Below are 14,509 nucleotides of genomic sequence, written 5' to 3' on the forward strand. Positions count from 1 at the left end.
CCTCTGTACATATGAGTAGGAAAGGATCTGAATGAGAGGACATCCAGGATGGGAGCCTCTTGTATGAAAGCATCCTGATTCAGATTAAGACCCAGCAGTTCCTTCCCCTATTTGACAAGAAGAAAGGAAGGGGGCTTTAGGGAGTTGGTCAGGAAAGAACCTAGGAAGAATCTTTAAAAAGAGAACTGAGAAGAACTCTGACAGAGTAGGCTACATAGAACACCCTAAAAAGGGAAATTTTTAGTTCTCATTTGTGAAGCAGCTTAAAATTATTTAACTTCCCCTGTGATGAGTTATAACCCCTTGTTTCCATAGTTTCTTGAAGAAAATAATCTAACAAAATGTGGTAGACTTTTTTTTTTTTAATAGGCTGGAGTTTAGGAAAGAAGCCACCCTCAAATTGCCCTTCACATCTCTCCTACACCATCTTCAAACCCTGACCAGGGGTCAAGGACATGGAGATGAAGAACTACAGCAGCAGCACTGCAGACTTTATCCTCCTGGGCATCTCTTCCAACCCCCAGATGCAGAAATCCCTCTTTGCTGTCTTCCTCATCATGTACCTGATCACCCTGGTGGGGAATGGACTCATCATCCTGGCCATCCACTCTGACTCCCGGCTCCACACCCCTATGTACTTTTTCCTCAGCAACCTGTCCTTCATGGATATCTGCTTCACAACAGTCATTGTGCCCAACATGCTGGTGAACTTACTCTCAGAGACAAAGTCTATCTCCTATGTGGGTTGCCTGGTCCAGATGTACTTCTTCATGGCTTTTGCAAATACTGACAGCTACCTGCTGGCCTCGATGGCCATAGATCGGCTGGTAGCCATCTGCAACCCCTTCCATTATGATGTGGTCATGAGCCCACGGCGTTGCCTCCTCCTGTTGCTGGGTTCGTGCACCATCTCTCACCTGCACTCCTTGCTGCGTGTGCTCCTCATGTCCCGCCTGTCTTTCTGTGCCTCCCACGTCATCAAGCACTTCTTTTGTGATACCCAGCCTGTGCTCAAGCTCTCCTGCTCTGACACTTCATCCAGCCAGATGGTGGTCATGACCGAGACCCTGGCTGTCATTGCCACCCCTTTCCTGTGCATTCTCTTCTCCTACCTGAGAATCATCGTCACTGTGCTCAAAATCCCTTCTGTGGCTGGGAAGTGGAAGGCCTTCTCCACCTGTGGCTCCCACCTCACTGTGGTGGTCTTCTTCTATGGGAGTGTCATCTATGTGTATTTTAGGCCACTGTCGATGTACTCAGTGGTGAAGGACCGGGTAGCCACAGTTATGTACACGATAGTGACACCCATGTTGAATCCTTTTATCTACAGCCTGAGGAACAAAGATATGAAGAGGGGTCTGAGGAAATTAAGGGACAAAATTCACTCATAGAAAAACATCAAGAGTGAATGTCATCATTGGGAGATGACCCAAGAAATGATCAGGTTATCCTTCCTCTGTATCCATTTTTCACATGGTACCCAAAGAGGCCATAAGAGGTGGTGTTGAATCACAGTAAGAGTACTGATCTGAAAGTCAGATCATTTGGCCTCTATCAATGACCTTGAACAAATATACGTTCAATCCTTGACCAAGTATTGCTAGAAATCCAGATTTAGGAAAACAGATTCTGCCACCCATATAGTAAAATAATAAAACTACCCCAAAAGAATTCTTTCATATGCTTCACACTGGCTAGTGCCCAAGAAATCATGAAGTCCTGTTATTTAAAAAATAAGAAATAATGTGGGTTTGATAGAAAATTGGGAAAGATTTCTTGGAACAATGACCTAAGATTGTCCTTAAAGATAGCTTGAATTTTGAGAAGAAGATTCAATAGAAGAGAAGATGAGCAGAACATTTCAAAGAATAGGAACAAATTTTCTCAGTATATAAAAATAGACCCAAAAGATTAAAGATCTAAATGTAATGCAAATCCATGGCTGATTCATGTCAATGTATGGCAAAAACCACTACAATATTGTAAAGTAATTAGCCTCCAACTAATAAAAATAAATGGGAAAAAAAAAGTTTCTCTCCAAGCAAAAAACAAGAAAAAAAAATCTAAATGTAAGACCTGATCCATAAAATTTCTAGAGCAAAACAGAACAGTTTTTAACATAAATTGTAGTGATAGTTTTTTAAGATCTTTCTCCTAAGACAAAAGAAATAAAGACAAAAAAAATTTAATGGGACCTAAGACAACTTAAAAACTTTTGCACAGCAAAAGAAACCATTGACAAAATGAAAAGATAACCTAATAAATGGGAGAAAATGCTTGGTTGTTATCCAAAATATTTAAATGTCTCATACAACTCAACAACAACAACAAAAAAATAACAGTACAATTTTAAAATGGCAATAAAACTCAAACTGACATTTTTCAAAAGAAGATATACAGATGGCCAACTGGAATTTGAAAAGATACTCAACATCTCTAATCACCAGAGATTGCACATCAAAACCACAATGTGATATCCCTTCATACCTGTCAACAGAGTGATCATCAAAGTCTACAACTAACGAATGTTATCAAGGCTGTAGAGAAAAGGGATCCCTAGTAAACTTGGCAGGAATGTAAATTCGTGCAGCCACTGTGGAAAACAGCATGGAATTTCCTCAAAAAAATAAAAAGAGAAATACCATGCATGCATGCGTGCTAAGTCATGTCAGTCATCTCAGACTCTGTGAGACCCTATGACCTGTAGCCTGCCAGGCTCCTCTGTCCATGGGATTCTCCAGGCAAGAATCCTGGAGTCAGTTGCCATGCCCTCTTCCAGGGGGTCTTCCAGACCCAGGAATCGGACGCACGTCTCCTGCGTCTCCTTCACTGCAGGCAAATTCTTTACCGCTGAGCCACAAGAAAGCCCAGAAATAACATATAATGCAGTAATTCTACTCTTAGGAATATCTCAGAAAAATAACACTAATTCAAAATGATGCATGCACCCCCAATGTTCACAACTCACTATTTATAATAGCCATTATAGAAGAACAACCTAAGTATTCCTAAAAAGATGAATGGATAAAGAAGATGTGAGATATATATATATACACATACATACACACACACACACACACACACACACACACACACATATGCTTCCCAGGTGGCTCAATGGTAAAGAATCTGCCTTCTGATGCAGGAGATGTAAGAAATGCAGGTTCAATCCTTGGGTCAGGAAAATTCCCTGGGGTTCCCTGGAGTAAGAAATAGCAACCCACTCCAATATTCTTGCCTGGAAAATTCCATGGAGAGGAGTCTGGTGGGATACAGTCCATGGAGGTCACAAGAGTTCAACACAACTGAATGACTGAACACACACACACACACACACACACACACGTATACACAACGGAATACTACTCAGCCATATAAAAGAATGAAAATACTGCCATTTAAAACACTGTGGATGGACCTAAATGGTGGACCTTAGTGAAATAAGTCAAGCAAAGAAACAAATATTCTGTTATCACTTCTGTGTGGAATCTAAATGTAAAACAAATAAATGAATATTTTAATAAAAACAGAAACAGACTCAAAGATATAGAAAACAAACTAGTGGTTACCAGTTAACTAAGCCAAGTGGGGAGGGGCAATATAGGGGTAGAGGATTAAGAGATATAAACTACAATGTATTAAAAAAAAAAACAAGGATATATTGTACAGCACAGGGAACTATAGCCATTACTTTTATATATAAGAGCATAATTTGCCAAAATATTGCAAATTATGAATCACTATGTTGTACACCTGAGACTAAAATAATATAATAAATCATCTATACTTTAATTTTAAAAAAACAAATAGTGGAAACCACCCAAGCAGATAAAAGCAATAAACACTGGAATGTGTTTGAGAGGCAGAGAAAAGCGCTGTGGGGCTTGTTCAATTTGAGAGCAGGGAGACTAGGACGAGAACACAGAGGTTGCCATTAAGCAGTCACTGCAGCTGCCCCCAGCCATGCACCCTGTGGAGACTCAGGATGAAAAAATACAGGATACTGGCCCCAGATAGCTGAGTGCATAGCAAAGGAATGATAACCTAGAGTCCAGACTTTGCATCTTCCCATCTGGTCCCACTTCATGGCAAATAGATGGGGAAACAATGGAAACAGTGAGAGACTTTATTTTCTTGGGCTCCAAAATCACTGCAGATGGTGACTACAGCCATGAAATTAAAAGACTCTTGCGCCTTGGAATAAAAGCTATGACCAAACTAGACAGCATATTAAAATGCAGAGACCTTTGCCAACAAAGGTCCGTCTAGTCAAATCTATGGTTTATCCAGCCATCATGAGAGTTGGACTATAAAGAAAGCTGAGCACCAAAGAATTGATACTTTTGAACTGTGGCGTTGGAGAAGACTCTTGAGAGTCCCTTGAACTGCAAGGAGATCCAACCAGTCCATCCTAAAGGAAATCAGTCCTGAATATTCATTGGAAGGACTGATGCTGAAGCTGAAACTCCAATACTTTGGCCACCTGGTGCAAAGAACTAACTCATTTGAAAAGACCCTGATGCTGGGAAAGGTTGAAGGCAGGAGGAGAAGGGGATGACAGAGGATGTGATAGTTGGATGGCATCACTGACTCCATGGACATGAGTTTGAGTAAGCTCCAGGAGTTGGTGATGGACAGGAAAGCCTGGCGTGCTGCAGTCCATGTGGTTGCAAAGAGTTGGACTCGACTGAGCGACTGAATTGAACTGATACATAGAAAAGTGAGAGTTTCTCCGACATGAATCACAGCAGGATCCTCTATGACCCACCTCCCAGAATATTGGAAATAAAAGCAAAACTAAACAAATGGGACCTAATGAAACTTAAAAGCTTTTGCACTACAAAGGAAACTATAAGCAAAGTGAAAAGACAGCCCTCAGATTGGGAGAAAATAATAGCAAATGAAGCAACAGACAAAGGATTAATCTCAAAAATATACAAGCAACTCCTGCAGCTCAATTCCAGAAAAATAAATGACCCAATCAAAAAATGGGCCAAAGAACTAAACAGACATTTCTCCAAAGAAGACATACAGATGGCTAACAAACACATGAAAAGATGCTTAACATCACTCATTATCAGAGAAATGCAAATCAAAACCACAATGAGGTACCATTACACACCAGTCAGGATGGCTGCTATCCAAAAGTCTACAAGCAATAAATGCTGGAGAAGGTGTGGAGAAAAGGGAACCCTCTTACACTGTTGGTGGGAATGCAAACTAGTACAGCCACTATGGAAAACAGTGTGGAGATTTCTTAAAAAACTGGAAATAGAACTGTCATATGACCCAGCAATCCACTTCTGGGCATACACACTGAGGAAACCAGATCTGAAAGAGACACGTGCACCCCAATGTTCATCGCAGCACTGTTTATAATAGCCAGGACATGGAAGCAACCTAGATGCGCATCAGCAGATGAATGGATAAGGAAGCTGTGGTACATATACACCATGGAATATTACTCAGCCGTTAAAAAGAATTCATTTGAATCAGTTCTAATGAGATGGATGAAACTGGAGCCCATTATACAGAGTGAAGTAAGCCATAAAGATAAAGAACATTACAGCATACTAACACATATATATGGAATTTAGAAAGATGGTAATGATAACCCTATATGCAAAACAGAAAAAGAGACACAGATGTACAGAACAGACTTTTGGACTCTGTGGGAGAAGGCGAGGGTGGGATGTTTCGAGAGAACAGCATATATATTATCTATAGTGAAACAGATCACCAGCCCAGGTGGGATGCATGAGACAAGTGCTCGGGCCTGGTGCACTGGGAAGACCCAGAGGAATCGGGTGGAGAGGGAGGTGGGAGGGGGGATCGGGATGGGGAATACATGTAACTCCATGGCTGATTCATGTCAATGTATGGCAAAAACCACTACAACATTGTAAAGTAATTAGCCTCCAACTAATAAAAATAAATGAAAAAAAAAAGAAAAGTGAGAGTTTGAGAGGCTGTGTTCCAGGCTGAAGTCCTCGTTTTGGTCTGCCAAATAAAATATAATTCTCAACTTTTAGGTTGTGCTTTTTTGTCTGTCAACCTCAGATAGCAAAATTAATTTTTGGAATTTCCTGTGTACAATAAGTCACATCTAGCTACACACAGAAAGATATATTTAGATAGGTAAAATAAACATCCAGACAATGGAATATTAGTCAGCAACAGAAAGAAATGAGTTGCTAAGCCATGAAAACACATACGGAAGAACTTTCAAGCATGTACTACCTCGAAAGAAGCCAATCTGACAAGGCTACATTCTATATGATTCCAACACATTATCCCAGAAAAGGCAAATCTACAGCAGTAAAAAGATCAGTAGTTGCTAAGGGCTGAGGGAAGGAAAGAAAGATTAGATGGAACACAGGAATTTTAAGGCAATAAAACTATTCTGGATGACACTATGATGACAGATACATGTCATCATATTTTTGTTAAAACTCATAGAAGGTACAACATCAAGAAAGAAGCCTAATGTAAACTATAGACTTTGGGTGATGATCTGTCTACATAGGTTAATCAGTTATACCAAATGTACTCTGGTGGGGAAGGGTAATCGTGGGGCAAGCTTTGTGTACCTAAGGAGAAGGAAATGGCAACCTACTCCAGTATTCTCGCCTGGGAAATCCAATGGATAGAGGAGCCTGAAAGGCTACAGTCCATGGGGTCGCAAAAGAGTTGGACATAGCAGAGTGACTAGACAACAACAACTATACCTACGGACAGGTGTGTGTAACGGGGACCACTCTGTACTTTCTGATCAACTTTTCCATTATTCTATAAATGCTCTGAAAAATAAAGTCTAATTAAAGGAAAAAAATTGAAAGAAAAGAAAACAAAATGCATGTCTAAAAGTTGTGATTGCTTTATCACTTATACTTGAGGAGAGTGTGGATTAAAGAAGTGAAATAACTTTTCCCAGTTCACCCATATAGTGATTGCTGGGAGTGAAATTCAAAAATAAGTAGTCTGGCTTAAGATCTTGAAGTAATGAAGTGTTTGAGAAAGACAAACAAAAATCAATCAAAAATGAGTTTCAAAAAGGTTAACTGGAGATCCAGTGGTTAAGACTCTGCACTTCCACTCAGGTGGCGTGAGTTCAATACCTGGTCAGGTAAACTAAGATCCCTCATGCCACATAGTACAGTCAGAAAAAAAAAAAAAAGATTAACTCCTACAAAAGTTCCCACATCTTATAAGAGACAGGGCCAGTATTCAAATCCAGTCAGTCTGACTGCAGAGCTTGTAACCTTAATCTCTTTCCTGTAACACTAACCTACACCTAGATACAGTCATCCCTGCAGACACAGAACTTCAGAGATGTCAGAGGCCGTCACTTCTCCTTCCACCCAACATGCTGATGTGTACACGAGCACAGGTGTGTACAGAAAGCACATAGAATGTACCAGCACACACATGTAAACATAGCACACATACATGTGCATGAACACACCTCCACCCCTACGGCTCCATGGCCCTACTTCCCTTTCTGGGTGTGGAGGCTACACCTCTGGAACCCAGATTCCCCAGTCTCCTGGGCACAGAGCTCAGTGAGGGCATCAGGACAGTTCTCCCCTGGGAAGGCTGCAGAAATGATCCCCAGGGCTCTGATTTGCAGAGGTTGGTGGAGGGGAATGCCCCTGGGTTCCTTTCTATCAACAGTTCTCATTGTAGGTAGAGAGAAGAACCAGCACGCTTCTGAAGTTAAATCTCACTGCAACCTGTCTCCTTCCTCAGAGATTCAAAGCCTGATCATAACCCCCTCACAGGACCCCAGGCCTGATCAGGACCCTAAATCTCCTCTGTTGAGTCCACAGGTAGGCAAGCTGAGCGGTCTCTGGGAACAGAGCCTGAGGGTTAACATCTTCATGTGACCTTTTCCTAATCCTCTCTCCTCTCCATTTCAAAAGCCAGGAACCAAGGCCTCTGTTCTACTTTTTCATCTCTCTGCTTTTCATCATGTATTACACATTGGTGAAGAATCTACTCTGCATGAAGCACTGGCCCCTGCCTTAAAGGGCTCAAAATGATGTCAGGGGGGAACAAGTGAACAAAAATTTTAGGATAATGCAGAGATTAAGAGCACACACTCTGAATTTGGCTTCTGCTATCACCTAGGTGTGTGGCCTTCAACAGGTCCCTCTGCCTCACTTTATTATCTGTAAAATGAGGTGCTATAAAGACTAAATTTCTTAATATATATGAAGTTCTTAGAGCAGTGTCTGGCATATTTTTAAAACATGATGGAATTGTTAGCTATTATATGACCATGATAGAGAATGTACGTGAGAAGGGCTGCAATGGGGGTATTAAAGTGGAGACATCCGGGTGAGGCATGGCCAGCTCACTGGAGGAACACAAGAGATCTGTTTTCAGAAGTCCCACTTGAAGCACCTCTGATGGATCAGTATGTTGAGTGAAAGGGAAGACAATTGTACACAAAAAGGATTCCAGCAGGAACATTCGAAAAGTTCACTTGCCTTGGCATCAAGAATTGAACAGCCGGGAAGGACTAGGTAAACTTTTAATCTTCTGTGGGAGTGAAAACTAGACAGAAAGAAGGGGAGTAAATACCTTTTAAGGAGGGATAGTGTGATTTAAAAGGCTTGGAAACGTTCCCAGCGCTTCCTGGTCCTTCTCAGTTACTACCTGATGAAAGCCCCATCATTAAAAATATCATTTTTGTAGGTAATTGTAGCAACAGTAAAATTAAACACCTATAGAAAGAATTACCAAACTTTTACCAAAATATATCTTTAATTTTGCAAGTAACACAAAATGTTTTATTGCTAATCATAATTACTTTCATTTACAAAGTCCTATACCACATAAAAAATGTCTTAACATATATTATTTAAGTAATTGGAAGGTAGTCAGATAATTTATGTAATTAATCATAAACTTAAAAGTGAAGATAATCTAATCAAATTGCTATAATTGTGCTTTTGAAATGAAAAGTGCTTCAATTTTCACTTTTAAATTGGCTGTGAATCAAAAACCCACATTTCTTAATTATCACAAAGCCTTGTAAGGCAGCATCCTAGCTCCACCTTCTGTGGGTCATGTTAAACCAACAGCATGAGAAAAAGTGAGGCTAAATATCTGGAAGGGGGCACAGGCAGTCCATGTCTGAATTCTAACATCTCATTCTTTGATACTGCATTTTCCCATCAAGAGTGTCAGGATAGGTAACACATGTAATGATCTGGCATCAGATAACAGAAGCTTCTCTCCTTTAAGTGTGCTCTAGGGGCAATAAACGGGTATTGCATGTACGTGGAATTGACTTTTACCCATGAGACTGCTCACCCAACTACAGTCAAAATCACTAAATTCATTTTAAGGCTAACCCCAAAAAGTTTTCAGGGCCAAATAGGCAGAAATCTCTTAAGAGTGTGGATTACATCTGCAAATCTTCAAGGCTCTGCAATGCTGCTTGCCTCTTTTTTTTTTTTTTTTTTTAGCTTTAATGGAGTCTAATTGATAAACAAATCTGCATGTATTTAATGAAACAATTTGATATGACGATGGCACACGGTAATATACAAATGTCAAATGTCACTTGAGTCTCTACATGACAAGAGCAGTTGGCAGAAAGTTGAACCATGCCCCCCCCCCCCCCGCCATCTTTTTGATTGGGTACACTGAAGTGAAGGGACCTGCCCAAGGCATGAGAAAATAGGCAATCTTACCAGTTTCAGCTAAATGGGAAGGGGACTCACTACTGCCCTGAGAAATGTCACGTAGATCTGAGGAATCTGGGTTCAGGACCAAGGCAAGTCAGATAGTCCTTGACCACCAAGGAGAACAGAGGCTAAAAAAAAGAGAGAGAGAGAGTGAAGGAAACCAGGAAAGAGTCCAGAGTCAAATGAATACTTTGCCCAGGAGTAGGTTGAAGACTAATTGCCTCAGATTGGGAGTACTAAAATTTTCTGTGTTCACAAGCTCCAACTCCGCTTTCCATCTCTTAGAATTTATTCTGTACCTTACAAACTCTCTCATGAGAGCAAAATATTTATATATAAAAATATCCACTGCAACACTGTCTATGGAGGAGGAAAAGTATTCTGAATAATATGACCCTATTTCTGAATATAATATGTGTGTGTAGATCCAGGCAGAGAAACCAACTTAAAAATATGCACACATCCCTAGTTCTCTGGGAGGTCGAATTTTAGGGGACTTCCACTTTTTAATTATAAAATTAATTAAAGAGACATATGTCCCTTATTTTTAAGTGCAAACACATAAAGTGAAATATGGAAGGAACTCCACACTCCATCCCATCATTCTCACTTCAGGAGGCAACTACACTAGGTAAACACAGACACCACAACAAAGAAAACATATAAAGGAAGTGTATCTCTTTACAAAAACAGGGTTACTCTGTATCCACTATTCTGCAAATTGCTTTTATCACTTAAAATATCATAGGCAGTAATGTAACAGTGACAACACAGTTTAGCAATGAATAAATAGCTTCTACTTTGTGATCAAACTGCCTGAATTCAAATCTCAGCTCAACCACTTACTAACTAGGGATCTGGTAAGTTGGTAAACTTTGCTAAACTTTGCTAAATTTTTTATCCTGTAAAACAAGACTATAATAGGGCCTATATCTTATGATTTGGAGACAATAAAATGATAAAAATGATACTAAGTACTTCTCACTTCTGTGTGGGGTATATATATTGAGTGCTACTAAATGTTGACTAACATTAGCCATTGAATATCTTTAAAGACTGTGTGTAGATATTTAGGTTGTTTCCTCTGTGGGTTGTTTTATTTGCATTGTTGTATTTGGTATTGTAAGCAATACTAAAATCCAAGTGTTGTTTATAATACCAAATTTTCCCTGATACCTCAGGTGGTAAAGAATCCACCTGCAATGCAGGAGACCTGGGTTCAATCCCTGGGCTGGGAAGATCCCCTGGAGAAAGAAAAGGCTACCGACACCAGTATTCTGGCCTGGAGAATTCCATGGACTCTATAGTCCATGGGGTGGTAAAGAGTCAGGCACAGCTGAGTGACTTTCGCTTTTCAGTTTCTTCAGTATTGTAAGCAATACTAAAATCAAAATGTATACACATATATTGTTGCCACCAAAAAAGAAATAATATAATGTGATTTAGGTGTTAGCTAAATTGTTACTCATTTGTAATATCTAAATGCATCAAATCAACATACTGAACACCTTAAACTTACTTAATTCTGTGTCACTTATAATTCAATAGAATAAATAAGAAATAAATGAATGCATTCCCTCTCAGCACCTTTCAAGTATATAATACTATATTGTTAATATTAGTCACCAGTTGTACTTTAGGTCCTTGAACTTATTCATCTTATAATGTAAATTTGTATCTTTTGATCAACACCTCATTTCCCTCACCTCCCAGTATCTGGAAACCACCATGACTCTCTGTTTCCATAAGTTAGTCCTTTTTAGATTCAACCATTACAAAAAAGGAAACTGCCACTTACAACCTGAATGGAACTTGAGGGCATTTTGCTAAATGAAAGAGACAGAGAAATACAAATATCGTATGATAAACCTTATAGGTGGACTCTAGGAATTGACATTTTCAAATATTGACTCTTCCATTTTTAGAAATATTTCTAAAATTTTTTCTATTTATTCAGATTGCTCATTTGTGGTCTGTTATAGTTTCTTCATATAGCCCTTTACCATTTCCTTTTTCCTTCCTCAGGTATATCCTAAGTGTGTTTCAGACTTTCTTACCATTGTCAGTTGTAATGTTTTGCTCCATTACATATTTTTTCTATAGGAAGAATGTCAATATTTGTATGTCAGTTCCAGTTCAGTTGCTCAGTCGTGTCCGACTCTTTGCAACCTCATGGACTGCAACATACCAGCGCTTCCCTGTCTATCACTAACTCCCGGAACTTTCTCAAACTCATATCCATCAAGTAGGTGATGCCATCCAACCATCTCATCCTCTGTTGTCCCCTTGTCCTCCTGCTTTCAATCTTTCCCACATCAGGGTCTTTTCCAATGAGTCAGGTCTTCGCATCAAGTGTCCCAAAGTATTGGAGCTTCAGCTTCAGCATCAGTCTATCCAATGAGTATTCAGGACTGATTTCCTTTAGGATAGACTTGTATTTGTATATTTATCTTATATTTGACCACTTTGCTGCAATTTTCGCAGGATTCAATTAAGTCACTTGATAATGACAGTGTCAACTTTTCTAATGTTTACGTTTTTTGTTTCTTTCACTTTGCTTTTTCACTGAGTTAAGACTGTCAACTGAACAGTGTGGCTTAACAGTGGTAACAGATCATCCTTGCCTTGTCTTTCCAGTGCCATTGGTGAGATGGAGTCCTTACACACAGTGTTTTAATTTCCTGTAATATTTGAATACTTGAAACAAAAACTTCCTACTTTCTTTTTCATTTTGTTTATTTTTGTCTGTGCAGGGTCCCGTTGCTGCATGGGCTTTCCTCTAGTTGCGGCTAGGAAGGCTATGGCATGAGGGCTTCTCATTGTAGTGCCTTCTCTTGTTGCAGAGCATGGGCTCTAAAGTGCGTGGGCTTCAGCAGTTGCAATTTCCAGGCTCTAAAGAACAGGCTCAGTAGTTGTGGCACATGGCCTTATTTGCTCCCTAGCAGGTGGGATATTCCCAGACCAGGGATCAAACCTGGGTCTCCTGCTTTGGCAGGTGGATTCTTAACCACTGCACCACCAGGGAAGCCCAAGATCTTCATAGTTTCTTAATCAGAAAAATCAATATATCAAGAGAATAAATCATAGTAACATTTCTGATACTGTGACTATTTGGAGGGGCATTCCTGAACTAAAAACCTAGAATCTGAGCATCCAGAACATGTGACCCAAATGGAATTGCTTAAATAAATCTTTAAGAACATACTACTCTGAAGACTTAAGGGAGTCTCAACTGAACTTTGTGGCTACTGAGGAGCACTGATGAAATCCAGTGCTCACTTTTGTCCCACCGCCACCACCACCACCACCTCTGGACAGTGAGCAGGAGAGGATCCTGATGAGAGAACCTCATTCATAGGGACCCCTTGTATGGAAGCATCTTGACCCATGAGGGAACTCAATAGCCTCTTCCCTTTCAAAATAAGAAAAAAGCAGGCAGAAGGGGAATTTACAAATTTTGTCAAGAAAGAACTTAAGAGATATCTTCCCACAAAGAATTGAGAAGAGCTCAGACAAATTATAAGTTCCTAAGAATACAAGGGAAAAATTTAGTTTCTCCTGTAGGGACTAGAGGAGACTTGTAGTCCCTACAGGAGACTCTCTACAGGAGACTTGGCTTGGACTTGTTTACCTTTCTCATTCTTGGATTTTATTCCCTGATCTCTGTAGTTTCTTGAAGGAGATATTCTTTAAAATCCTAATAATGACAGTGGGTTTCTTTTTCTTCTAGGCTGGAGATTAGGGAAGGAGGCATCTTGGTCAAATTGCCCTTCACATCTCTCCCACGGTGCCTCCAAACCCTGACCAGAGGTCAAGGACATGAAGAACTATAGCAGCAGCATCTCAGGCTTTATCCTCCTGGGCATCTCTTCCAACCCCCAGATGCAGAAATCCCTCTTTACTCTATTCCTTGTTATGTACCTGGTCACCCTGGTGGGGAATGGACTCATCATCCTGGCCATCCACTCTGACTCCCGGCTCCACACCCCTATGTACTTTTTCCTCAGCAACCTGTCCTTCATGGATATCTGCTTCACAACAGTCATTGTGCCCAACATGCTGGTGAACTTACTCTCAGAGACAAAGTTTATCTCCTATGTGGGGTGCCTGGTCCAGATGTACTTCTTCATGGCCTTGGGGAACACTGACAGCTACCTGCTGGCCTCGATGGCCATAGATCGGCTGGTAGCCATCTGCAACCCCTTCCATTATGATGTGGTCATGAGCCCACGGCGTTGTCTCCTCCTGTTGCTGGGTTCGTGCACCATCTCTCACCTGCACTCCTTGCTGCGTGTGCTCCTCATGTCTCGCCTCTCTTTCTGTGCCTCCCACGTCATCAAGCACTTCTTTTGTGATACCCAGCCTGTGCTCAAGCTCTCCTGCTCTGACACTTCATCCAGCCAGATGGTGGTCATGACCGAGACCCTGGCTGTCATTGCCACCCCTTTCCTGTGCATTCTCTTCTCCTACCTGAGAATCATCATCACTGTGCTCAAAATCCCCTCTGCCACTGGGAAGTGGAAGGCCTTCTCCACCTGTGGCTCCCATCTCACTGTGGTGGTTTTCTTCTATGGAAGTATCATCTATGTCTACTTTAGGCCACTGTCCATGTACTCAGTGGTGAAGGACTGGGTAGCCACAGTTATGTACACAATAGTGACACCCATGTTGAACCCTTTCATCTACAGCCTGAGGAACAAAGATATGAAGAGGGGTTTGAGGAAATTAAGGGGCAGAATTCAGTCATAGAAAGAATAACAATAGGGAATGTCATAACTGTGAGACGACCTAAGAGATGAACTAAAAGATGA

General features: G+C 40.6%; 2 protein-coding genes across 4 annotated transcripts; both read left to right on the plus strand.

Annotated features, from left to right (window-relative positions):
* Positions 1-364: 364 nt before the first annotated feature.
* Positions 365-1,391, plus strand: LOC122442685 (olfactory receptor 1L4). Its single transcript, XM_043470522.1, has one exon. It carries the CDS (start codon positions 456-458, stop codon positions 1,389-1,391), a length of 936 nt encoding a protein of 311 aa, XP_043326457.1. The 5' UTR covers positions 365-455.
* Positions 1,392-10,292: 8,901 nt separating this feature from the next.
* LOC122442686 (olfactory receptor 1L4-like) lies at positions 10,293-14,447 on the plus strand. 3 transcript variants are annotated; one of them, XM_043470525.1, is made up of 2 exons: positions 10,293-10,338; positions 13,528-14,447. In XM_043470525.1, exon 2 carries the CDS (start codon positions 13,581-13,583, stop codon positions 14,445-14,447), a length of 867 nt encoding a protein of 288 aa, XP_043326460.1. In that variant the 5' UTR covers positions 10,293-10,338; positions 13,528-13,580. The 3 variants fall into 3 exon arrangements, with proteins under 3 accessions (XP_043326460.1, XP_043326461.1, XP_043326459.1); XM_043470526.1 differs by lacking the exon at positions 10,293-10,338 and adding an exon at positions 12,768-12,784 and having other exon boundaries at positions 13,538-14,447; XM_043470524.1 differs by lacking the exon at positions 10,293-10,338 and having other exon boundaries at positions 13,418-14,447.
* Positions 14,448-14,509: the final 62 nt, after the last annotated feature.

Source organism: Cervus canadensis, chromosome 5 (genome assembly GCF_019320065.1).
Source record: "Cervus canadensis isolate Bull #8, Minnesota chromosome 5, ASM1932006v1, whole genome shotgun sequence".
Classification (NCBI taxonomy): domain Eukaryota; kingdom Metazoa; phylum Chordata; class Mammalia; order Artiodactyla; family Cervidae; genus Cervus; species Cervus canadensis.

Excerpts from the sequence above, each read along its gene's own strand:
- LOC122442685 (XM_043470522.1), top strand. The coding sequence starts at position 456 with ATGGAGATGAAGAACTACAGCAGCAGCACTGCAGACTTTATCCTCCTG.
- LOC122442686 (XM_043470524.1), top strand. The coding sequence starts at position 13,518 with ATGAAGAACTATAGCAGCAGCATCTCAGGCTTTATCCTCCTGGGCATC.